This window comes from Neofelis nebulosa, chromosome 2 (genome assembly GCF_028018385.1).
Source record: "Neofelis nebulosa isolate mNeoNeb1 chromosome 2, mNeoNeb1.pri, whole genome shotgun sequence".
In the NCBI taxonomy this organism is placed as follows: Eukaryota; Metazoa; Chordata; class Mammalia; order Carnivora; family Felidae; genus Neofelis; species Neofelis nebulosa.
The window spans coordinates 72367024-72394816 of NC_080783.1; the positions used below are offsets into that span (position 1 = coordinate 72367024).

At 42.6% G+C, this 27793-nt stretch overlaps 1 protein-coding gene across 3 annotated transcripts in view; it reads left to right on the plus strand.

Annotated features, from left to right (window-relative positions):
• Positions 1 to 11374: 11374 nt before the first annotated feature.
• Positions 11375 to 27793, plus strand: part of PLA2R1 (phospholipase A2 receptor 1) — a 120929-nt gene continuing 104510 nt past the window's right edge. For all 3 annotated transcript variants that reach the window (XM_058715182.1, XM_058715183.1, XM_058715184.1), the window contains exon 1: positions 11375 to 11483. In XM_058715182.1, coding sequence (XP_058571165.1) covers positions 11375 to 11483 — 109 coding nt within the window. The remainder of the gene's footprint in view (positions 11484 to 27793) is intronic.

The following is a 27793-nucleotide window of genomic DNA, read 5'->3' on the forward strand; positions in this document are numbered from 1 at the left end:
TATACATATATATTGTGAAATGACTTGCATAATCAAATTAATTCACACAGCCAACACCTTATAGTTGCATTTTTTTTTCTTTTCTTTTTTTTCCTTTGATAAAAATACTTAAGATCTACTCTTAGGAAATTTCAAGTATACAATACATATACTTATTAATTATAGCCACCATGCTGTATGAAAAATGCACATTTAAACCACAATAGAATACCATTATACACTTTTAGAATGACTAAAGTTTAAAAGACTGTCCCCACCAAGTGTTGGCCAATATATTAGTTTCCTAGGGCTCCCAGAACAAAGTACCATAAAGTAGGTGGCTTGAACAACAGTAATTTAATATCTCACAGTTCTGAAAACTAGGAGTCCAAAATCAGTGTCAGAAGGGTTGATTGGCTCCTTCTGAGGGCCGAAAGGGAGAATCTCTTCCATGCTTCTCTCCTGAGTTGTGGTGATTTGCTGGAAATCTTTGGCATTCTTCGGCTTATAGATGCATCACTTCAGTCTCTGTCCTCTTTTTCATATGGTGTTTTCCCTGTCTGTGTGTCTGTCTCTGTGTCCCAATGTCCACTTTTCATAAAGGCACCAGTCATGATAACCTCATCTTAATTTGATTGTCTGCAAATACCTTATTTCCAAATAAGGTCACATTCACAAGTACTGAGGGTTAGAACTTCGAGATCTTTGGGGGATCTTTGAGGGAGAGAATACAATTCCAACCATAATGAGATCTGGAGGAACTGAAATTCTCACATATGACTGGTGGGAATGTCAAGTGGTACAACCACTTTAGAAAACAATTTGGTAGTTTCTTTAAAAGCGAAACATATAACTACAATATCATCCAGTTATTCTACTTAGAGATATTTACCCAAGAAAAATGAAAAGATTTGCCCACACAGGGATTTGTACACAAATGTTCATAGTAATTTTATTTACAATAGCATAAAATTGGAAACAACCCAAATATCCATCAACAGGTAAATGGATAAACAGATTATCGTACAGCTGTGCAATGGAAAATTACTCAGCATTTTTAAAAATGAACTATTAATGCATGCAACCACACGGCAGTATTTCAAAATAATTATTCTGAGTGAAAGAAGCCAGACAAGAAAAGAGCATATACTATACGATTTCATTTATATAAATGCTGGGAATTTCAAACTAATCTATCATGACAGAAAGCAGAGCAGTAGCTGATTGGGGTCTGGGATGAGGAAGGATGGCAAAGAAGGCTTACCAAGGAACACAGTGAAATTTGTAGGGATTATAGATATGTTCACTACCTTGATTATAACAACGGTTTCATGGATATACAGATATGTCAAAAATTCTCAAATTGCACATTTTAAATTTATCTAGTTTATTGTTTTTCTTTTTTTTTTTATTTTTTTATTTTTTTTTTAATTTTTTTTTTTTCAACATTTTTTATTTATTTTTGGGACAGAGAGAGACAGAGCACGAACGGGGGAGGGGCAGAGAGAGAGGGAGACACAGAATCGGAAACAGGCTCCAGGCTCCGAGCCATCCGCCCAGAGCCCGACGCGGGGCTCGAACTCACGGACCGCGAGATCGTGACCTGGCTGAAGTCGGACGCTTAACCGACTGCGCCACCCAGGCGCCCCTAGTTTATTGTTTTTCAATTTTATTTCAATGAAAGTACAGCAAAGGCATTTTATAATTTTATAACTGGGGTATTCACTAGGAATGTATTTAAAATGTTATTTAACCCATCAGTCTTAGTTAGGTTTCTGGCCTTGTATTAGTAAATTGCTCTTTTCAAGTAATAGAATGCGATAAACCCATTATGCAAGAATAAAACTATATGTTGACTTATAAATAAATGCAGGAAAAAATTAAGGTATATCATGGATTCCTGGTCATTTAACCATCCATATCTTTCCTGGTTACAAAAATCCATACATTTAACAACACTATGATTCCTGTTTCAAGCTAGAAAAGTAGTTAAGCTATGAAAAAGTCAAGTAGCATGCTTCGGATGACTCCTAGAAGAACTAGCAAGATCAGATTTTCCAATTTCCTAGTGTTCTATTCACTGAGCTTTTCAGGCTTTCTTCTTTGAAAGTTGCACTAAAGTCTAATATTTAAGCAATTAAACCTAAAAAGGGTAGGTGATGACCTTTGTCAACAAGTTTATTTTCATAGCCCCATGACTATATCCTGTCTAATCCCAATGATCTTGTCTTTTCTACCCTGAGGTTTAGCATTTTAAATTGGCTTAGAAATAAAACTTGACGATCTCCAACCCTATGCGTGTACATGATAGGGCAAGTATGAACATACCAGAGACTTCTTTGTCCCTGATCCATTAGGATCATTTTCCCCACCTCAGAATGCCTGCTGTGGCTATACTTCCGGAGGCCCTGTTGTGCCTGGCACTTGGCTCACATTCTCATAAGAATCCTGTAAGGTAGGTTTTTATTGTTCCACATTTAGGGACGAAACTCAGCAAGATTATGTAATTTGACCGAAGTAACACAACCAAGAAATAATGGAAGAAGGATTTTTAACCCATCAGTTCCACCCTGCTCTCTAGCTGCCTCCTTCTCCCCTTACCTACTCTTTCAGGATGAGAACACACTCACAGACTCTGCCTGGATTTATCTGGGGAGTCTTTGGATAAAATTAAAAGGTGCAGCAACCCTCTTTTTGTTGTTATCTTTGTTTAAAAGGAGCATTGGTGATGACAAAAACTATCTTATATACATTTCAGAATATCTAAATTACCAGAAAATGATTAATAGATGTTAAATAAACATTGATCACTTGCCAGCCTTTCTGCCAAAGTTCTAGGAAAGTTATAGCCCACAGGGTGACAACCAGAGCTTCAAGGCTTTGAGAAAGTCCTTCGGTAGTTCTGGTTCCCAAATGGGAGCTCCTAGGGTCAGGATGTAAAATTCCCCATTCTCACATGACAGCCAGGCCATATCTGCTAAAGCTTCCTCATGCCTTGCTCCTCCCTTCCTTTGATTACAACTGGAAATTTTACCTTCAAAACCAGCCTCTTCTCCCCCAGCTGAGAAGTTTATTATAGATTTCGCTTCCTTTTTGTATCCCAAACATTACCTCCTGCCCTCCTCCATTCAGAACCCAACAGCAGTTTAGAACATAAACCCAGAAGTTCTCTACCCTAGCTGCACAATACAAAAACTTGGGAACTTAAAAACAAACAAACAAACAAACAAAATAGATGTTGTGGTCCCACCGCAGACCACTTGTATCAGAATCTCTGGGGAAGGGGCCTGCATATTGGTTTTTAAAAACTCTAGGGGTGCCTAAGTGGCTCAATTGGTTAAGTATCGTACTTTGGCTCAGGTCATGATCTCCCAGTTCGTGAGTTCAAGCCCCGCTTCAGGCTCTGTGCTGACAGCTCAGAGCCTGGAGCCTACTTCGGATTCTGTCTCCCTTCCTCTCTGCCCCTCCCCTGCTCGTGCTCTGTCTCTCTCTCTATCTCTCAAAAATAAATTTAAAATGTTAACAATTTTAAAACAACAACAACTCTCTAGGTGGCCCTGACCACCATGAGAGCTGAGCACTCCTGGACAAGCTAGGTTGCAGAAAACATGTGCTGCCCATGAACATTCTTTCTAGAGGGTTCTCCTCCTGTTTCTACGAATGTACATCCCTTTGCCTGCTTTCTCTGCACATCCTCTCCAAGGTTACATGCAGGAGGCAGAAGGAAAGCATGAGCATGCAGAAACCAGGCTATGCACTGATAGGGCAGATTTCAGACACCCTGTGCAGACCCCATGGAGACGGACACTCAGTGGAAACTTCCACATGAGTGGAACTTCCTTTCTGGCTAAATACCACACACTGGGAAAGCCGTTAATTGAATTAAATTGATACAAATTGTTGCCTGGACTAAGGTGAAAAACTAGTTCATTAACTCACTCCTGAAATTGGCCCTTAGCCCAGTGAATTTTCACTTATTTTCCCCCCTTAGTACTCCAGCCACTGCGCATGTTATTAGTTAAAATACCATGCTGCTGCTAAATCACAACATAAAGTGATATTTTGGACACATCCAGAAGACTTTAATAAATAACTCGGGGAAAGCTGCTAAAAATATATATTAAATAAGGTTAGAAAACTTCTGCCTTATATAAACCAATATTCCCTTTCATCCACAGTATGGTTTCCTCTTAATGAGATAGGGTCTCACATGAAGTTGATGAGTAGCTCAGGGTAGGGCTTTAACAATAAGTCACTTAAACTCTCTCAGTGTCCTCATCTGTATATAATGACCATAATAATGGCTACCTTGTGATGTAACTGTTGTGGGTATTATCTAATAATTGTAGTTACATTTTATGAGGATTCATTATTTGCTAGATTATGGGTGCTTTCCACATATTAGGTTATGGAGTGGACACTCTTATGACCTTATTTTACAGAAAAGACACAGAGGCTGGGTGAGGCACAATGACTTGGCATAGTCACAGAGCAGATTTCCACACAGGCAATGTGACCTCTCAACTATGACACCCCAAGCAAAACCTGGCACGTAGAAAACACGTCAGAAAGGACAGCTACTAAGAAGAAAGAAGGACAAGAATATGGCTCTTCTCTCCACCCAGCAAGAAACCGAATTAATACTCATTCTTGGCCCAAAAATATCTTTTATTTGTTTCAAGTAACAATAATTAATAATAAAAATGACTTTGCTGGGTACTCTGTGACAGTCATTGTTCTAAGCACTTTTCAGGTATTAACTCATTTAATCTCTTGATAAGCCAATGATATGGTACTCTTTTTATGCCAATTGTGCAGATGAGGTAACTAAGGCACATAGAGTTCATCAGAGCCAGAATCCGAAACTAACAGTCTAGCCCCAGAATCGCTCCTGCATACCTCTGCTTGCCCATCATGAAGCCGAGTCCTGTGTGACCCCACCAGCATCATCAACCTTTCTCTTGCCAATGTCTTCAACTCCGTTGTATGCAACATCCTAATTGAGTAGCATCACTCTAGATGAAGCCCAGGGCCCACCTTCTCTCTGCATGTACCTAGGCTGCTGAGCATTGTTACGAAAATACATGGTCCACTATAAATTCATGGTCCTTGGCCACATCTAGGTCCCTGGCGATGCCCAGATTTCCAGATATCTTTCCACAGCAGCTCTCTCTGTGGACACCAGAACTAGCCCCACCTCCTTTCTCTGACTTGAGCTCTCTCCTCATTCTCACAGATGAATTCCCCTACTACATCACGGAGAAACTAGAACCTAGCAGATGAGAGATCTCTCTACCCTCAGCTTTCAGACTTCAGACTTAACCTGTGTCTACAACTTAACCTGTGTCTACAACCAATTTCCGCTGTGATGGGAGGCATTGCCTTACTTTTTAAAGTGAATCCTTTTACTTTTTGTTCTGGAAACTTCTGCCTTCTCAGGGACCTCACTCTGACTTTTTCCAACAGTAGGTATCTTTGACTTCTCCCTCTCTACTGGATCCCTCCCACTAGCATTCAGACATGCTCAAGTCTCTCACCTAAAAACCAACATAATAATAACAATAACAACCACATTTGCCCTCATCCCCAAGCATGTATCCATAGTCCATGCAGTTATCTCTCCTTCACCCAACAACCACAAACTGCTTGAAAGAATTGTCTATACTTGGTGTCTCTGTTCCTAGGGATCCCCAAACCACTAATGTGTCTTCTAGCTTCAACCACTAGAAGCACTCTCCCCAGGGTCATAACTTACCTCCTTATACGTAAATCAGGTGGACTTTTCTGTCCTTGCATCCTCTGACCTATCCAGAGCACATGAAGCTGTTGATGGTTCTCTCAGTGAAATACTCCTCCCCAGCTTCTAGACACCTAAGTCCTTCTCAGTCTGCTTCTGTAGCTGACCCTTAAATTAAATGTTCTTGTTCCCTGTGATTCTTTTCTGGCATCTCCACTTCTATCCCAATCTCCAACAATCACATCTATGCCCATGGCTTTAATTATCAACCACAGATAACCTCTAAATCTATGTTCCCATCCTATTCCTGACTTTAATACACATATTTGCAACTGCCCCCTGGACATTTCCACATGGCTTTCCCATAAGCCTCTCAACATATTGCAAACTGAAATCCTATTCCTTCCCCAAATTGGTTTCTCACTGGATTGAGCCAGCAGATTGGTCATGCCAGAATTGGGACATCATTCTTGATAATTCCTCTTTCTCCCCAGTACACCTGGTCTTGATGATTCTTCCTCTTAAACATCTTGCAACATGTGTTCACTTCTCTCAATCTTCTACTATCTCCTTTCTAGTCCAGACAAGAGCCATCTATTTATCCAGACTCCTGCAGCAGCCTCCTCATCCTTATAAAGCACACTCATGTCCAATCCATTCTCCATTCTATAGCAGGGATGTTCTCTCTAAAATATAACACATGAATCTGGTCACAGTGAAACCCCTTAATAGCTTCCTGTTGGCTTTAGCATAAAAGTTTTTAACATGACTTTGGACCTAGCCTCAGCTTTCCTATTTAGCCCCAATGCTTCCAGAACCTCCCATCTCCATACCCAATCCCTCTGCTCCACAATTTTCTCAAGTACTTTATGTCCACTCTTACCTCTATTCCTTCTGTCTAGAATACTTGTCCATTCCCTTTTAGCTCAGCTAAATATCTCTCACTAACCCCCCATTTCCATTCCCATCTCCAGACAATCACTAATCTGCTTTTTCCCACCACAGATCAGTTTGCATTTTCCAGAATTTTATAAATCCAATGATGGATGTCCTTATAAGAAGTCCATACAAAGACACAGAGACATACACAGGAAAGAAGGCAATGGGACAATGGACGTAGACTTTACACTGATGCGGCTATAAGCCAAGTATGCCAAGGGTTGTCAGCAACCACCAGAGGCTAGGAAAGAGGCCTGGAAGCAATGCTCCTTCATACCCAAGAAACAACCAACCTTGCCAATACCTTGATTTTGGACTTCGAGCCTAAAAAACTGGGAGAGAGTAATGCCTGCTGTTTTAAGCCATCTAATTGTGGCAATTTGTTATGGTAGCTCTAGGAAACTAAGTAGTTATGCATTTTTTAAGACTGCCAAACTATTTTCCAAAGTGATTGCACCATTTTACAGTCCTATCAGCAGTGTGTAAGAGTTTCAGTTTCTCATTATCCTTGCTGACACTTAGTATGGTCAACCTTTTTAGCTTTCACCACTCTAATAGGTATAGTAGTACCGCATTGTGGTATGTATTTTCATTTCCCTAATGCCTAATGGTCTTGAAAATCATTTCATATGTTTATTTACTGTCTGTATATCTTCTTGGGTGCAGTGTTTGTTTAAAACTTTTGCGTATTTGGGGGCGCCTGGGTGGCGCAGTCGGTTAAGCGTCCGACTTCAGCCAGGTCACGATCTCGCGGTCTGTGAGTTCGAGCCCCGCGTCGGGCTCTGGGCTGATGGCTCGGAGCCTGGAGCCTGTTTCCGATTCTGTGTCTCCCTCTCTCTCTGCCCCTCCCCCGTTCATGCTCTGTCTCTCTCTGTCCCAAAAATAAATAAAAAATGTTGAAAAAAAAAAAAAAAATTAAAAAAAAAAAAAAAAAAAAAAAAAAACTTTTGCCTATTTGTTATTTAAGTTGTTTGTTCCCTTGTTATTGAGGGTGACGGCTCTCTATATGTTCTAGATACAAGTTTTTTATAAGATATATGATTTGCCGTGTTCAAAAAATATTTTTTAATTTTGACTTTCACTGTAACCCAAACATTAAGTGAGTTTTAAATCCCTGAATCTTCTCCCATGTTTTCATTCAACACAATTCAAGTTCTAACATTTTTCTTGAGTTTCAAATGACTCCAAAAGCTATATTCCTTTCAATCTCATTCCTACTTCCCTTCATTCATTCACTCATTCAGTGAAAACTTTTTGAGAACTTACTAAATGCCAGGACATGTGCTGCCCTGCAGATTCACAGAGAAGGAAAATATAGTCAACCCCCCAAGGAACTCACATTCAAGTGAGAGATATAATCAAATAACTAATTCTTTCTTTTCAAAAAAAATTTTTAAAGTTTGTTTATTTTTGAGAGAGAGGAGACAGAGTGTGGGTGGGGGAGGGCCAGAGAGAGAAGGAGACACAGAATCCAAAGCAGTCTGCAGGTTCTGAGCTGTCAGCACAGAGTCCAACATGGGACTCGAACCCACGAACCGGGAGTTCACGACTTGAGCTGAAAAGTCAGATACTTAACGGACTGAGCCACCCAGCGCCCCTCAAGTAACTAATTCTAATTCTAAATGATAAATTGACCAATGGGAAGATGTACAAAGGCCTGCAGGCACAGAGCTCCAGCCACCCCACTCCTAGCTGGGGTCAGGACACAGGATTTTATATCATTACAACAGGATTGACTCTCCCACAAACAAACATTCTCAGGATGCCAGATTCTGTGCTAAGCACTGTACATACTTAGCTCATTAAATACAGCAACACTATGAGGAAACGTGACCATCTGCATTGTACACAGAAGAAAACTGAAGCTAAAGAAGGCTAAGTAACCTGCTGGTAAGTGGCAGAGCACCTTTTAACCATTACATTACCCTGCCTCATAGATCTAAACCACACGCAAGACTTGACTATGGGAAAGAATACTTTTCGCAAGGCTAAAAAGCTCTTTGCCACAGATTTCCACCTCAAAGCCACAATACTTCAGGAAGAGATGAAAAACTAGCCTTTTCTGAGTCTTCTAATTGTTGAATAGGAAATGTGGTGTTGGTAGGCCAGGAAGCTGTCATCACCATTCTTCATTACACTAATTGCCCTTAGATGAAATATGGCTTATTTCCTCTCTGTATCCTGCTCCCATTCATAGCTCTGCTACTTTGGAATATTGTCTGTGTTGGGTCAGGGAAGGCTTTCTCCTTTTTTTCATCACACAGAGGGTGTAACTGAAGTCCATGGCTGGTCACTCTCTCACCTGGATCCCACAGCCAGTGGGGGGTAGCCCAATGTCCCAGTGACTGACCTCATTTGCCACAGTGCCCCGGGAGCTGCCCTTTGCCCCACCCAGGCCCACCTACTCACTGTTGCTAATGCAAGCATTTCTCACTCAAACCTTTGTATGTTCTCTCATTACTTCTTTCAGTCCTGGCACAGCCTCTTGCTCCATATCAAACCCTGTACAATCGCTCTAGCTCCTCCTGGTCTCTCTTCCGTTTAATCTCCCTGCACTGCCCTTCACCAAAGATTGACATCGGTGTTGCACTTTGATACCTGATTATGCATGTGGATTGCACTTGACTGCTGCAGGAGATGCCAGCCCACTCAGGCCTGAATCATCTACTTTGGAGATATTCCCATAGCACACAATGTAGTCCTGAGGCCACAGAAGAAATACTTCATGATAAAAGTCTCTATAGTCAGATGCTGAAAGCATCCCTTTTCTGCATGTTTTCAGGCAGAGATGCTAACTTTTACATATAATGATATGCTATTGACTCAGTACACACATTGGAACCTCTCACATTCTCTCAGCCTCACCTCACCCCAACTGCCTCTGCAGCAGCCAGCCCTGCCCAGGCTTCCTCCAGGTTCCTTGTGGGGCAATCTGACAGCGCCTCACCTCTAGCCATGCCATGCACCTGCTGCTGCCCGCCCCTGGGCCTCTTAGATGCCTCAGCATAGGACTGTGCTTAAAGCTCACCACTGCCAAGGAACTGTGCAGGGGAATTAATAACCCCAGAATCACCACAACCAGAGGGAATGGTGAGCCTACACTTAAATGCTTTCTTCTTTTCCCCAGGACAGATTGGAGACCTTCTGAGGTTCCTGCAGGACTGAACACATGTTGCTACTGCAGTTCCCTATTTCACTCTGGTCTTTAATCCCATTTCCTGCCAGGGATCTCATCCCAGGTTCTGCTTTCTGGGGAACCAGGCTAAAACAGTTTATTAGTCTAGTTGTGCCACAAGAACAAAACGTCATAGACTGGGTGGTTTAAACAAGAGATACTTATTTCTCACAGTTCTGGAGGCTAGAAAGTCCAAGATCAAGGTCCAAAATTTCAATTTTTGATGAGGATTCTCTTCCTGGCTTGCACATGGTTACATTCTTGCTGTGTCCTCAAGTGGCCTTTCCTACGTCACTACAGGTGGAGAGATGGCTCCCTCTTCTTCTAAGACCACTGATCCTATCTAGGACCCCACCCTTAAGACCTCATTAAACTTAATTAACTCTTAAAAGCCCTATCTTCAAATACAATCACATTGAGATTTGGGGCTTCAACAAACTGGGGGAGGGGGATACAATTCAGTCTATAGCAGACACCGTTACTCAAAAATATTGGTTTGGTCTTTGTCAATAGACAGCTGAGAAAGGACCTCCAAGATCCCACCACCTTCCTTTTTTTTTTTTTTTTTTTTAAGCTCCCTCCCACCCCCCCTCCCCTTCTTATTTTTTAATGAGGAAGGTCAAGGTCCTATTTAGGAACCATCTTATGTTAGCTTGTTCTCACGGATATTAAATGTTTCTAGTGTTCTGCTGGTTATTTGAAAGACTACAGTTAGAAGAACTACATTCTAGGCTTTTCCTACTTACTAATTTAGCTAGATTAAGGGGTGACCTAGAGCAAATAATTTTGCCTTTCCCGACGGTTTTTCTCAGCTATATAACCCAGCTATTTTGCTGGGCTAGGGGATCCAAGGAGAAGGAAAGTGGGGGCATTTTAAAAAGGAAAGGAGCTCAACAATGGAAGAACCTTGGGGTACTTGGAGGGAAGAGCCGGGCGCACCCCAGAGACCTCCAATGGTTAACATTCCAGAGGAGAGGAGGTCCAGCATGCTCCCAAAGCGCCTGGGTTCACAGCACAGCTCGATTTATTCTAAGCTGCTAGCTGCCAAACCCGTGGTGTTTACCAGAATCCGGGTGGTTTGCAAACCCAGATGTCAGACTTCCTGTCCCAGGGATTCCCAACTGCTCACCCCCAACTCCTATTCGGCCTCCCCCAGGAAAGAGAGAGGCTGCTGGAAGCAGGAGGAGCGTGCACGGGGTAGCCTCACCCCTCCTCTCTCTCCACCCCAAAGGCAGGAATTTCTGGGATGGGCAGATGGTCCACCTCCTCTTCCTCCTCCTTGCCCTAGCCCGAGTGTGTAGGGCGGGGAAAACCTCTGCAACTTCCCTGTCTCCGGCCCAGAGCCCCGAGCTCCCGCATACGGTCGCGGCAGGGGCGACGGAGTGGGTCGCCGGGACGCAGGGGCAGCGAGGCCCCCGGAGGGGTGGAGCACTTGGGGGGTGGGGGCTGCGGTCCCGCCCCCAGCGCCGCATCCCCGCGCTCCCGCTGTGGAGCTGGCCTCCGCGACCGTCACCCCGGGCGCCCGGCGAGTCCAGTGGTTAGGGATGCTGTTGCTGCGGTCGCTGCCGCTGCTGCTTCTGCTGGGGGCGCCACGGAGCTTCACCGAGGGCGCGGCGACGGCACTTACCCCCGACCCGGTCCTCGAGTGGCAGGGTGAGTGTCCCCAGGGCCGGTGGGACCAGATCGGCACATCGTGGGGTGGGGTGGTTAAGGCAGAGGAGGGAGGGGTGAAGCTGGGGGCAGGGAGGCGTGAGCTGCTAAGGAGCTAAGGCGGCCGGATTTACACGGTAGCCGCATCTCGGTAGTCCCGAGAAAGCCGTGTGGATGGGCCAGTCCTGCAGCCGGACGGGCTTTGCACCCCACTCTCGCCGCCCCACACCCCCCTCCTCCAGCCCCCGCATCCTCCTGGCGTTAGCGGGCGGCGAGTCGAGGGGCCTGGCCTGGGCTCTCGGGCAAAACTTGACTCAGCTCTGTCCCGGGACAGACCGGGCACAGAGGGGTAGCAGATGTTTCAAAATGTAGTCTCCGAGAGTTGTTTATTTGGAAGGGTCACCTCTCAGATAAATGATGGCAGAAAGATGTCTCATTTCATCTCCTCCCAAAGCAAGCTTTCTGGATGTGTGCCACCACTTGCCCAGTGGCCCTAAGCCAAGGCCTCTACCCCTCTGCGTCTGGGGAAAAGAATACTAAAGTCTTTTCTATTAATACCTTGCAGACCAAATGGGGGAGTGGAGCCTCTGTAGCCCCCATGGACCTTGTAAGCTGAGCAAATAACCCTCTTGGCTTCTCAGTTCCTCTCATCAGAGAAATGGGGTCTGTGATATCCAGAGGACCACCAAGGATTAAATGAGATAGCTTGTAAGGCATTTGGTGTGCCAGTGAGCCAGAGTTCCTTCAAAGTCACCACCCCCCCACCCCCAACCAACCAACGCCCCGCCAGCACAAGTGCACACTGGATCAATTCACCAAACATTTATTCAGCACCTAATACACATACGACTCATAAAAGATGTGTAAAGAGTCATGAGGAGAGGTGTCCTGCAGGGAGGCCTACTCTGGAGAATAACTGCATGGGTGCTTCTGAGGCAGAGGGAAGCTAGTGTCCAAAAGTGGAAGCCCCTGTGTGAAAGGAGGCAGGCAGGGCGATAAATAAACCAGGAGAAGCCTCCAGACAGCCTCCATCCTCTCTGCCTTTGGCAATAAGTTTGGAAAGGAGATAAAACAAGGTGTGGTCAATGCCTGTGTTTTTTGTTTTTTTCTTTCTCAACATACTTTGCATACGTTTTTGAGATAATCTCCGCTGGACTGTATTCTCTCGTACTCCCACAAGGCTTTATCTGGGACAGATTGAGTAATTCTTATTCTAAAATGGCCAAAGATCAGAGACCTCTTAACCCTCTTGGTAAGTTCAAAAGAAATGGTCCTGTGGATGTACATCTGACCCCAGGTATGACCCATCTCCACGAAGAGTTTACCATACAGTGCTTATTACTTTATGTTTAAAATGTGCCTAGTGATAGGTATCTAGAACAGGGCAGTAGCCCATAGGACAGAAGCTGGACCCAAGCCACACAGAGAAAATGCACTGGTGATCCTCTGAGCCAGCGTTAGCACTAATGAGCTAATCCCTACTATATGTAGCAGACCCAAATCCTGGCCTGAGATAGTTTCTAATCAGTGCCTTCTTTTTAGTGGTCAAGGGCATTCTGAAGTTAAAACTATCTGCTACCTCCTGGACACTCCAAGTGACAGTTTGCATTTCTGAAGGCCTTTGACATAGTTGGCAGAGAGATTCTTCAGATATGAAAACGCTGCTACTGGTGTTCATGGGATGTGGGTACATGCATTGTGTGGCAATGAATGTACCAAACCTTGCACAGGCTCCCCTCCCTGACTTCAATCCCCCACATCAGTGACATTTCAAGTATAATCGGGATCGGTTTGAAATCAAGTGTTTCCTGTTTATACAAAGATGGAAAAACAAAATTTTAGCATTGGAAGGGACCTGAGACATTGTCTACTCCAGCTTTCCATTTTTCAGATGTGGAAGCTTGTACACCATTTTTTAAATCATGTTTTGGAGGTGCCTCGGTTTACTGTTGTGTTCCACACGTGCACCAACCACACTGACTACTTCTAGCTATGATTGGTATCCACAAAGCAGCCAGGAGAAATATGCATGCATTTCAGTTTTATATTCACTAATAAGGGGTATGTAATAATGCAAGGCAGATTGTACATGTAGTACTTTTTCATCTGAGTTGTTTAATATGTATTACTGGTTGATCTGATATGTATTATAAGCATCTCAGCCTTGGGAGGCTATCGTATTGACTTTTCAATCATTTATCAAGAATTTTGTGTTCAAAAATCAGTAGATATAGTGTCATATAATAGTTAAGTTCATGGTCTCTATGCCAAATGGTATGGGTCCAAATCCTGTCTGTACCATTGTCACCTTGGGCAAATTACTTAACCTCTCTGTGCCTCAGTTTCCTCATATATAAAAATGGAGGTAATAATAGTACTCACTCAAGTGTTTTCCTTTGGTTTCAATATCACCACAACACCATCATCTCTGGCCAATCCAGGCTACTTTGACAGGTTGATAGTCCTTTAACAATTATATACTGCCCTGCACATGGCACTGTACTTGGCATGTCTGTGTTGGCTGTAACACGGGCTTCACTGTGGTTCTAGAATCTGAGCTCTTCTAGTAAGTGCTGTGACTTGGTAACTTCATTCACTCAAGTACCCCCAATACTGGGAGGGCAGGTGGGAGAATGAAGAAGGGAGTAGGTACTCTGGGGAAAGGTAGACATAGTCTCTGTAGAGGTTGCTAAAGGAAATGAATGGGGGCAATAAAAGAATTTTAAAGCTATGTCGAGAGCTGAAAATTATGTGAAATGGCCCCAACCAACCTAATAATAGGAGAGTTGCGTTGGCAGCACTTATCTTCCCAAGGACTGGAGGGGGCCCACAGCTGTGTTAGTCCTTGAGGATGGTCAGGGTAGGCTATTCTGAATGACTGGTGACCAGGGGAAGTGGGGGTGCTGTTGAGCCTGAGGTCAAAGTTCATGACCATGGGGCCTATTTGGAAGAAGGATGGGAACTGGGATAGAGGGGTAGGGTCAACTCTTGAAATCCTGTGCCAACAGGAAGGGGGTAAGGTGCTGAAGGCTTCACCTGCTCATTCACTATTTGTCAAGCACTGTATGCTTTATCTCCCTTCCTGGTTTGGGTTCACCTGGAAGCAATCCCTGAAGCATGTATTTATCTCAATGTAAGTAGTTTATTTGGGAGGTGATTGTAGAAGACATGATGAAGGAGTGAGGAAGTGAGACAGGGAAGGGAAGAAAACCATTATAGGCAACTGGGGCTCGATTTCACAGGAGCTCTTCTGAGTGACTGTGGAGAATGCAGTGGACCCACTGAGGGGAAGGAAACTGAGGTATTTCTTCTCCACCCTCCACCCCTTACTGATGGAAGGTCCTTCCTGGGGGACTAATCTCCTCGTCTTTGGCCTGCATGGAGCAATGTCAGGGTAGGTGGTGTGGGTAGGGAACCAATGGAATCTGCTACTCACCTCCAGACTGGGGAGATAAAAATATGAGTAGGATATGTCCCCAAGAGGCTGAGAGTCCAGAGACAGATACAGAAACACAAACAATTATAAACCAGTGCAGTAAATGTTAAAATAATAAGGAAGGAGCAAAATTCTAAAGGGATACAGTGAAAGGACTGGCTTGAGGAGCTGCAGACTCACAAGAGGGCATTTATTTTCCTAAAGGATAAGTAGGTAGTTGCCTCGTGGGAAAAAGGAGATAGAGTATTCTGGAGAAAAGTACAGAATGTGTGCAAAGGCAGTAAGCTAAAAGTTCTTTCTTGGGCTTTTTTGGATGGAGGAAAAAGGGCCCACTGAAGGTCACTCGGGCAAGTGTGAGGCTCAGGCCTCTGGCAACTGAGAACTGACCACTGAAATGAAGCAACTACTTTCTCTGTTTCTCTCTCAAGAGCTGCTTGCTGGTCCTGTTTGGTTCTCTTTCTGTGGACTGTTTTCTTCTGCTTCAACCTGCAGGACCTTTCACGTATGGCTCCCACAGCTTTTTTAGAAGAGTTGCCTAATTTTCTAGGAGAGGGATCTGTCCACATTCATCATAGCATGCTGGCCAGTCCCTGTGTTCTGCTCTTGAATTAGAGGCCTTCCCATGGCTAGTAGGATGTGATAGTGGTGTGAGATGCACACAGGGATCTGCCCTTCAAGGGCTGTGGATGGAGCAGATCCCCAGAATAGGGGTGTGGCAAGACAAGAAGCTGTGACATATCTGTATTTGGATGCATGCAAGAGATGAGGAAATGAAGAGTTTGGTTAGAGGCACTCTGCTGAAAGAAAATAAATTCTGGTTGGGTGAGTTGGTTGAGCAAATTCTCTGCTGAGAAGAGCCTCATGAGTCTGGACAAAGAGAATCAGGTCGCACTTTTACGTTTAGGAATGACATGGTCAGTTTGGGACTTGAAGAGGGCAATTCTGGAGGGTAGCAGGGAGACCATCTGAGAGGTTAAAGTGATTGCCCATGAAGGAAGACATTGATGACCTGAGCTAAGTCAGTGGCAGCAAGAATGCTGAGGATGAAAAAGTTTGGATTCAAGAAATACAGGCTAAAAAGGAAGAAAAATAAAATGCATAAGCTTAGCAAAAGACACGAGAGAAATGGAAGAATAGGAGGGGCAGTGGTTATACAATGGGAATAACAAGTTTTGGAGATGGATCCATTCTTGGTATGACCAGGTCCATGGTGTGGTTGTAGGAGCAGTCGCTAAAGTGGAGAACAGGTGAGAGAAGGTTCTTGGAGCAGAGGAAGTTGAGGAACCCAGCATCCATGGCAGTACAGACATATGTGTCTGAAACAAAAGTTTAATTTAAAAAAAAATACTGTTACCTAATACAACGTGCTGCTACTCATCTACTCAGTTCCATTCCATTTCATTTTGTAATGTGGGTTATGACACACTACGTTGATATCATGACCCATTAATGAGCCATGATCTGTGGAGAAAACACTGGGTCAGAGTGTTGGAGCATCTGTATGGAAATTAAAAGCATTGAGGTGGAGAGGACAATGGGGAGCCCACTGGCATCAATGTCATAGCAAATGCAAGGAAAAGATTCAGGGGGTGCACCCTGGTGTTGAGGAAGGGAAGATGGAGTGCCATGTGAGAGAGGCTTCTGAAAGAGGATGATGAGAAGAGCCACCACCTAGAGACAGCAGTGGGGAGACACTGTGACCCTGAGATTTCCCCCATAGCTTTAATTTCTGATACAAAGGTAACAATGGCCCCCTTGACAACTCCTAATAGTATCTTACATTTGGAGAGTGACTACTGTGTGCTATTTTACATACCTTAGCACACTGAACCTTCACCATAGTGAGGTAGGTACTAATACCCTTACTATTACCCTTACTATTACCCAACTATTCTAGGCAAATGTTCTAGGCAATTCCTACACCCCTGGGCAATGAGCCATTCTTCTAATCTGGAGATTTGGAATTTACATAAAAGCCTGATCAGATACTGGTTTAGCTGTCCTTCCCAGCCATCAGTCACTCCAACCCTCTGACTCCGTTTACCCATCTTCACTGTCTTCTCTCAGAATCTTTTCCACTTCATAGTTTTCTCATTCTAGCTTCTCTGACTGGCTGTTTTCCTTACTAGTCTTTGAGAGTCAACATAGACTTCCAGTTTTCCTGGTGCTTTACTTTTTCTCAGTAAGCTTCTAACAACCTGTTGCCATTCTTGGTTTCACAGTAACTGATATCACACAATGCAAGTTCTAAGCCAATGACCAGAACAGTTGAGTTGTGGAGAGCTCAGATATCTCATTTCCCCTTCCTTTATCTAACAATTTGCTTATTTATATCCAGTTTTCTGAAGAAATGATTCCTTTGTTTTGCCTCTTTTAAACTCATCCCTGTGCAATGAATCTTCATATGATCTATCAAAGTAATATAGTTGAGACATTTATAGATGCTTGCCTCCATTTTCTTTTAGTAATTATCCTTGAGGCACCTGGGTGGCTCAGTCAGTTTAAGTGTCCGACTTGACTCTTGATTTTTGCTCAGGTCATGATCTCACAGTTTATGAGTTTGAGCCCTGAGTCAGGCTCTATGCTGACAGAGTGGAGCCTGCTTGGGAGTCTGTCTCTCCCTCTCTTTCTGCCCCTCCCTTGTGTATGCTCTCTCTCTCTCTCTCTCTCTCTCTCTCTTTCAGAAATAAATAAATAAACATTAAAAAAAAAGAAGAAGAAATTATCTTTGAAAGCCTTTTAGGAGATGTTCCAATTCAAAGCTAGGAACATAAATTATATTTCTTTAATTATTCAGAGTGAAAGGACATACAGTTCATAAAAGAAACAAAAAAATGAATGCCTTATAAATACTGTATTAAGTCATTTAGGGAAAAATATTTTATAAAGCTGTTCAAGAAAAATGGAGGAATATTATTAAAATTTCTGTAAATTCAGTCTGTGATACAGAGCTAAACAAAACAAACAAGAAGTTTCTGCTTTCATGTGTGGCTACGTGATTTTTAAATTTATGATACTTTCCAGGCTACCACAGTTCCAAAGAAATATGTTAGCATGCAAAGCGAAATAAGTGAGTCAGAGAAAGACAAATACTGTATGATTTCATTCATATGTAGAATTTAAGGAACAAAACAAATAAGCACAGGGAGAAAGAGAGAGAGAGGCAAGAAACAGATTCTTAATTATAGAGTACAAACTGATGGTTACTAGAGAGGAGGTGGGGGGGGGTATGGGTGACGTAGGTGATGAGGATTCAGCAGGGCCCATGTCGTGATGAGCACTGGGTGTTGAATATAAGTATCGAATCACTAAATTGTACACCAGAAACTAATATTACACAGTATGTTAACTAACTGGAATTTAAATGAAACCTTAATTGGGAAAAAAAAAAGTAAATGATTCACCTAAAAACATATTCAGCCTCCCAGGTAATAAACTAAACACACACACACACACAAACACACACACACAAAACAAGAAATATGCTAGTAAAAATGTTTTACTATTTCTGGCTTTTGGGATTCTGTTCTTAAGAACTTCCTTTTAATTATGAAAACATAAAGAGGAAATTCAAAGTAGTTATCTAACTGACAACATTGTCTTATTTGGCACTATCTGTGCTCAACGTCAAGATTTGCTTTGCTTTTCTTAGCATTTAGAAAGTGATCATAGTGACTGCGGTAACCCGTATCAGGATCCTATGAAGCCAGTGCTATTATTACACCCATTGTACAGATGGCACTTTAGCTTCAAGCAGTTCTACCCTAAAAGAAATGCTCTGTAGTTTGCCAAAGTCTTTCCCCCATGGTGTCAGCGTTGTTCAAGTAAGAACAGGGTGGGCTTCATAGGCAAGTAGCCAGTGAAGACACAGAGCCCCATGTTCAGCAGGGCAACATGGTGTTCAATGTTCTGTGGCTTTGGATCTTGGAATTCTTAATAATTTTAACCTTTGAATTTGTGCTTTGGGCGTGAAGTCTCATGGGACAGTAGAGCATGAGCCAGAAGCTAGAAGCCTCAGCTTAGGCTCAGTTCCACCTGTGTCACCTCCCTAGATCCCCTGGATGGGTTCTAAGCTGCCTGCACACTCCTACCCTCCACCCACTGTGCCAACCAGATTGTGTTTGGGTGACAGGAGGCCCAGGGATTGGTAGTGAACAGCCAGTATCATCTCAGGGAAGGGCAAGGCAGCAGCTGTCCCCACTGGGCTGACAGCGCCCAGCGAGGACTGAGTGGGGAGCCTGTCATCTATTCCCAGTCCAAGGACTGAGTGTGATTCCAGCACTTTCTGGCACAGATGTTGCAATCCCTCCTGAACTCATGGGAAGTGGAGATTGACTTGACTTCCTTGCCCCAGGCAAGGCCCCACATTGTTATTTTACTCTTGGCCCTGCAAAGTAGGTAGTCAGCCTGAATCAGAAGCATGGGGACTACTATGGTTTTAATTGTATATTTTGAAAATTTGTATGTTGAAGTCCTAACCCCCATTACCTCAGAATGAGACATTATTTGCAGACAGGGTCTTTACAGAGGTAATTAAGTTAAAATGAGGTGATTAGAGTAGACCCTAATTTAATATGACTGGTAACCTCATAAGAAGGGGAAATTGGGACACAGAAATATGCCCAGAGAGTAGATGATATGAAGAGGCACAGGGAGAAGACACCCATCTATAAGACGGAGAGAGCTTGGACCAGATCCTTCTCTCACAGACTCAGAGGGAGCCATTCCTGCTGACACTTTGATTTTTTACTTATAGCCTCCAAATCTATGAGCCAATAAATTTCTATTAAGTCACTCAGTTTGTGGTACTTTGTTATCACAGCCCTAGTAAACGAGTACAGGGACTAACAGTATATCTACCATTAAAAGTTCCTTTTGTTTTTGTGTTAATTTCTGTCTCCCAGTTAAGTAAATGTATTTTTTTCCCCTAAATGGGTGTATTCTTAAAGCACCTAAGATGGAAATGCTTCTGATTCAGTAATGCCACATCATTTCCAGGGTTGTTTTGATTGTTGGTGGAGTTGTTTTCTGTTTCTGTTTGTTCTGATGACCTAGTCTTTGAATCATATCCCCAGGGCTTCAACATGCAGGCCTTTTTTTTTTTTTTTTTAACATGTATTTATTATTGAGAGACCAAGAGAAACAGGGCATGAGCATGGGGAGGGTCAGAGAGAGGGGGAGACACAGAATCTGAAGCAGGTTCCAGGCTCTGAGCTGTCAGCACAGAGCCCGACGTGGGGCTCAAACTCACAAACCGGGATATCATGACCTGAGCCAAAGTCGGATGCTTAACCGACTGAGCCACCCAGGTGCCCCAAAATGCAGGATTTTTTGAGGAAAGTTTAACTATGTTCTTACTGTGTCTTGCCTTAACTTGCTCTTTGTAGTGAGGCTCCCCAGTTACTGAGGTGGTATATTTTCAACACAGTATATAAGATGATAACAGAGCTGCTGTGAATAAGGATTTTTATACCAGCAACGTCTGTTAGGTACTTTTGAGTTAAAGACAAAACGATGGAGGAATAGACTAAAAGCTAAAAAGAAAAAAAATGTTTTCAATTCAGTTGAAAAACTCATTGGTAACATACAGAGAGATACAGCGAAGAACTTCAGAAGAGATGAGATTTTTCTGTAAGGGTCAGCTACAGTTAGAGGAAGGGGCAGGAGGGAACCAGGGGAAGCAGGGAGTGGCAAAGACAATCTAAAAGGGTTAATCCACTTCACACAGGGGTTGGTAACAGGCAATTTGAATCCCTACAAAACTGGAGTCAAGCCAGCGGAGCTGATTAGCAGAGTTTCATGTTTCCCACATGTGAGAAAGTGTATTATGTGCCCCATGGAACGGGAAGTGGTGATTTGGGAAGATTAGAGAGAAAGGGGGAGAGGACAAGTAAAAAGATTTAGGAAGTGGGATCTCATGGGCCTGTGGAGGTGGTGATTATCCAGGTTCAGAAGCTGCAGGAGAAATAAAGAATGCTGAAAATCAAGGACAGTGCTAGGGCAGAGAAAGAGACAGAAGTTCTGAGACAGGATAAGGCGATATTTTAAAGTACATTTTACCTTTTAGTTGATTAATAGAAGGCAATTGAGAGGTAGCTACAGGCTTTGTTAGGTGCTGTCAGATTAAGAGACAAACACCAAATCTCAGATGATTTGGGATAAAATGCAATGTGCATGCAGAGAGAGCCAGGAAGGGCAGACACACCTTTAACTTTGTTCTCTGGGACTCTTTTTTCAAGTACAATGCACATGCTGCAAGCATCAGAAATTCCTTGCTTATTGGTTTGCAAAGTCATATTAAGAATCCAGATTTTCTGCACCATTCAGCCATGAACAGGACTGGATTCAGCTGCTTACCACATCCTTTCGTGCTACAGAGTAATCTAAGTAAGGAACATAATCAGATCTGAATCCATTGTTCACTGGACAGGACAAACCCATATTTGTGTAGCTGGAAAAGGTCAATACATCTCAAGAGAGAAGATGCTTACCTTCAGATTGGTTACAGGGGAGGAATGCCCTCCCCACTACCTTCTGGACCCCTTCCATGTCCAAACTGAAATAGAATAGGCCCCCTCTTATTCACGGGGGATACATTCCGAGACCCCCAATGGATGCCTGAAACTGCAGATAGTACCAAACCCTATATATATTATGGTTTTCCCTATACATATTTATGATAAAATTTAACTTATAAATTAGGCACAGTGAGAGATTAACCACAATAATAATAAAATAAAACAATTATAATAAACTATAATAAAAGTTATGTGAATGTGGTTTCTCTCTCAAAATACCTCATTGTGCTGTACTTACCCTTCTTCTTGTGGTGATGTGAGATGACAAAATAACCTGTGTGGTGAGATGAAATGAGGTGAATGTCGTGGGTATTACAACACAGTGTTAGGCTACCTGTGACCTTCTGTTGATACCTCAGAAGGAGGATCGTCTGTTGCCTGGGCACGGTTGAGCTTGGGTAAATTGAAACTGCGGAAAGCAAAATGGAAGATAAGGGAGGAGGGGGGCTGCTGTACTGTCAGAAAAGAAAGGGACTAAACAGATTCAAGAGATGATACAGGGCAGGGAGTGCATGAGCCCGGCACCAGCTGTGTGGGTGGATACAGCAGAAGAGCTTTAAACCCAGGGAAATGGGGTGGGAGATTGAAACTGGGTTGCATTTGGCAAGCTGTGGCTTCCGATAGCTAGTTGTCAGCATTGCACTTGATGTGAACCATGTATGTGAACTTCTCCTTCCAGTTCCCTTGACATGGAGGAGCATTGAAACCAACTTTCTATGTGTAGTTGGATTAGGTGACCGCTATCATGGTGGGCTTTATTGAATACCAGAAAGCCCTTTGCTTGCCTAAAATCCACCAGAAAAAGAGCTTCATTTTAGGAATTGTTTTATTGTTTGTTTCAAGTGTTTTTGTGTGCAAAGTACAGAAACCTCACGAAGTCTTAACACTTCAAACCTTATCTTATTCACGTACTACTTCAAACCTTCAGCCATTTCTAAGAGCTGTCTAAAGCCAAAGGGCCACCACAAGGCAGGTGGAGGTCACGGGAAGGGGTGCTGAAAATGAAGTGGGGGGGGCCTCAAGAGAAATGTCCTACAGGTACCCTCAATCAGCACCGTTCAAACAGACAGATCAGATTATAATAGTAGCCCCAGGCTGTAGACTCCAACCTCATAGTGTCATAGAAATTGGCAGGCCTCTGCCAGCCACCTGAACACCTGAGCTAGAAAACAAGTCATTGCAACTACCTTTTCCAGAATCCTCCCATTCCATCGATCGCCAAATCTTGTCATTTCTTCCCTCCTTGAATTAGTTTTATAGTGACTGGAGTCTCACTACTCCCTCCTTTCCTTTCTCACCACAACCAGCTGAATTGACGCCTCGGTCCCCTTGCTGGATCATAGCAAAAGTCCCCAGATTGTGCACTGGTTCCATTCATGGACTGTCTCATCCCACCTACAGGAGAACTCCTCCAGGCCAGGAATTTGGACATTTGCCTCACACCTATATTCTTAGCACCTGAAACAAGGCTGGGTACACTGTAAATGCTCAATAAGTGTTTTTGCTGAATGATTCACCATGCTAATTCATCTATACCACAGCCTCAGTCATGCTTTCTATTATTCCCAATGCTCCCTCTCATCTGAAGAATAAAAGACAAATTTTTGAATAAAATTCAAGTTCTTCATAAAATGACCCCAAACCACCTCTTTCCAACTTTATATTCTATAACCACCAAAGTCTTTTATATAGGTAGGCTCTTATCACCGTAGAGCTGATTATTTTTGTCACTTCTGAACTTTGGTGACATTCGCTCTGTGCCCCTTTGTCCCACTTAACCAGCTGTGCATCTATAGACCTCCTCCACTATTTGGAACTTTTTGTCTCTGCAGTGAGAACACGTTACCATGTCTGGCCAGTTCACCAAGGTACCTCCATGTGTGACAAATGTTACGTCCCTAATAAATGACTGGTGAATGAAAATGCGTGTGTCTGTCTGTGTGTGTGTGTGTGTGTGTGTGTGTGTGTGAGAGAGAGAGAGAGAGAGAGAGACAGAGAGACAGAGAGAGAAATTGAGAGGGAGAGAGGGAGAGGGAGAGGGAGAGGGAGAGGGAGAGAGAGAGAGAGAGAGAGAGAGAGAGAGAGAGAGAGAGAGAGATTGAAAGAGATTTCTCTGATAGGCCAAACCTATCCCTTCTAGCTCTGGCTTCCATGTCATTGTGCTTATCTATACCTCTGATATCAAAATATATCTTGACATTGTTTTAGTTCTTTCCATATATTTCAAGATGTACTCCCGGGGATTACAGCAAGTCCTTGAGGGCAAACACTATGACATTTATACCCTTTTTTCTGCAGGCTTCCTAACACATACCATACTAGGGACTGAAAAAAATGTTTGTTTGAAACTTTAAGTCTTCTACCTCAAATTGTTTGGCAACAATCTGCAGCAGTTTATTTTCTACTTTATAGGTTATAAATTAATGTATGTAAATAAAGCTAGGCCTAGACCTATATGGTCCTCACTATGCATATGGATATTAAACTAAGACAAAATACATTTGGAAAAAAATGTAAAAGAATGATTTGATTACATAACCCTTTCAGTCCCAGCCAGCCTTAAAGTTCATGATTCTGGGTTTATAGATAAAGTCAGTCTCCTCCAGGGGGAGCTGAGTGGCTCAGTCGGTTGAGTGTCTGAATTCAGCTCAGGTCATGATCTCACATTTGTGGGTTTGAGCCCCATATCGGGCTCTGTGCTGACAGCTCAGAGCCTGGAGCCTGCTTCAGATTCTGTGTGTGTGTGTCTCTCTCTGCCCTTCCCTTGCTCATGTTATGTCTCTCTCAAAAATTAAAATAAAATAAAATAAAATAAAATAAAATAAAATAAAATAAAATAAAATAAAATAAAATAAGAAAATTTAGTCTCCTCCAAATGGCCTCATTCCTTCCGGTGTTGTTCTCAGTCTCCTCCCTGGAAAAGGGGCAAGTGTGTGCAAACACACACACTCTCCCCACTCAGAATGATCTGATGACACTGAGGAGTCATGCCCACCTCACACATGACAATAGTTGAGGATCCAGTCAAGTATTCTGAATTCTGGGCTATTTTCTTGTTCTTATTTTTCACCACTTGCTTTAAAGGGCTGTTTTGTTTTGTTTTTTTTTAATTTGAGAGAGAGAGAGAGAGAGAGAGAGCACGAATGGGAGAGAGAGGCAGAGGGAGAGACAGAGGGAATCTTTAGCAGGCTCCACACTCAGTGGGGAGCCCAACACAGAGCTCTATCCCACGACCCTGGGATCAAGACCTGAACTGAAATCAAGAGTCAGATGCTCAATTGACTGAGCCATCTAGGTGCCCCAGGGGTATCTTAAATGTGGTTACAATGTTTTCTTTGGCACTGATGGAACCTCCTTCTTTTCATTAACTAGGAGTATTCTCATGATTTCAGAAGAAATAGGTATACTTTTAAGGGACAGATACTTAGGCAAATAATTTCTCCCTCTATCTCTAGTGCCCTACACCGTGCCTACCACCCAATGAATGCTTGTGGAATGAAGTAATTTTCTATATGCAGTCAAAAAAAGGATTACCTTAAACTTAAATTCCACACTTGATCAAGGAAGCATTCTCCTCCCATTCCTTTGAAAAGTACATGTTATCCTGTGGGGCAAAGGGTGGGTCTAAAATGATCTCCTCTTCAGCGGAACCCAGAAGTAGAAAGTAGAACTGTCTTCCATGGATTTTATTCCATGGAATAAAAAAGAATGAATATTAGCTTGTAAGTTACTTCTAGTAAATCAATCCTTTTTCTCCTCTTAAACTTATAATTATGAAGGGAAGTATAATAACATTTTACTGCAAAGAGATTTAGTAATTCTGGCAGTACTTCATTAATCACTTAATCAGTGTTCAAGCAGAACTGATGTCCTTGACATATATAATCAATCTTGATTCCTCCCACATTTGATTTTCATACTTTTTAAAACCTGACTATAGACGCTAAGGATTGGTGGCTTTTTTCACATTATGTGTTTGTTACAGACAGCCTATATATGCATATAATAATGATCAGAATATTGATACCCATATTGGGTCTCCTCAGAGTTTATTTGAAGGCAATTGTTTTCTCTTCAGTGAATTTATGGAGATTAATGGTGCCAAGACCAGATTCTATTATAGTTTAATGGGAAAATGGGATTGGGTCATTTTTTAGCTTAGTGTGGCATAGTATTCTTTTGGGGATGGCATATTTATTGTTATTGGTAAGCCAGAGCTACTTGTTTATGATACATTCTGAGGAACTTTTCCAAAGCTACATTCTAAAGGCAGCTGGGCATGAAAACATAATAACACCCCAAAAGTGAACAGCATGGGATTAGGTGTGTCTAATATCTTCTGCTTCAGGAAGGTATTTTTATGATCACTAGTGTAACTACAGAAGTTCTGATTACACCACTCCTTTTCTCTTAACACTTAATAATTTGAACATTTAAAAATATTTATTCATCTAAAACGTTAGTAATATATAATGTCCATGTTGACTTAAAGACCATCCATTTGCCTATCCATACACTGCTTGTCAACATTATGTGTTTTTCTCTTTCTTATAAGAGAACTGCATAGACTTTACAGGTAGATACTAGTTTGGAAGATGAACAGATGGAGACTCTTAATTCATGATTGCACATATATTTGAACAAACAAGAAAAATATTTTGTTATCTTGATTTTGAAGAGTATTTTCCCTCCATAAAAGGTGATCTCAGGATCATTTAACACTAAAAAGTCTATACACACTGTGCTACAGAAGCTAGAGTAAAATGCATTTTTCTGCTAATGACAGAAGTCTTTGGGGGATGCTCATATTAGCACTCTTCAGGTGTTCAACCAGATCTGCAGTTGCATTTGCAGACCAAGAATCAGGAAGCCAGAGGGATAATAGTAACAATAATAATACTAACAACTTGCTGAAGTCTTCCCATGCCAAAGTGGTGTGTGATGTGCTTTGCATGGGTTATTTAATGGAATGCCCTTAACATCCCTATGAGATCAGTATCACACATGCTCCCAGTTCAAAAAGGAGAGGTGAGGCTTACTGAGATTAAAAAACTTGCCCAAAGTTCCAGACTGATCTGCCTGATTTGAGAGCCCTCAAACACTCGCCAGGTAGGCTGTCTACCCATCTTAGGTATATAAACTGAGGCCCAGAGAGCTGAGGTCTAGCCAGTAAGTAGGTGGATATATTTGAACAAGTAAATGAGATAGAAGCTAAACTACAGAACAGTTATAGTAAAATGATTATCCTTTAGTAAAAAATTAATGAAACTCTGAGCTAGCTAGAAAGTAATTAGGAGATTACAACAGAAATTAAGGTTAACGTTCTACCCAGGCGTGAAAAGGTGAAAAGAAGAGTTGGAGAGAAGGTTAATTATCAGAGTCTACATCACATTGGCAAGGGGCAGATTTGATCTTGAATGACTATTACTAATAACCATACAGACATGGTCTTCATTAGGAAAACAAATTTCCTGATCTAAATGAAATCTCCCTAAAACCATTCATTCTCTTCCCCCGCCCAAACACACACTCCCTTCTCTTTTGCTCTGATATATGATGATCAAAGCAATTTTCTGACAACTAATTCAACTCCTCAAATATATGGTTATAAGTAAGGTTATCAATTATTAAATGAGGTATAGCTTTCATTAATACATTGACATTCTTTTTTTTAACAATGTCTTAAGTGATTTTGGTTACTGTAAATCAATTCTCAGCCTAAGTAACTTAGGAAAAAACAAAAGAACTTTCCCCTTGTCCCCATGCACAAGGAAGCCCATTCCATGTTGTTCCAAATCCCTAGAAGGCCTCTGCCTGTCACTTCTATACCCCTGCCATAGGACACGACTTGCCCTGAATCACAGTCATTTTAATTTTTTTTTTCAACGTTTTTTATTTATTTTTGGGACAGAGAGAGACAGAGCATGAACGGGGGAGGGGCAGAGAGAGAGGGAGACACAGAATCGGAAACAGGCTCCAGGCTCTGAGCCATCAGCCCAGAGCCTGACGCGGGGCTCGAACTCACGGACCGCGAGATCGTGACCTGGCTGAAGTCGGACGCTTAACCGACTGCGCCACCCAGGCGCCCCTAAATCACAGTCATTTTAAAGGGAAGTTGATAATGTCCCTTCAGATTTTTAAAGAATGGACAGGAGGTAAACTACAAGAAGACAGAATAAAAGAACTCTTGGGCCTGACCAGACATTCTGAGCTGGGTAACTCAGGAAGCCTAGGCCTACCTGCCTACACAGGCAGACCTGTACAGCTGCTAGCACATCTAATCAACGCCAAGCATTTAC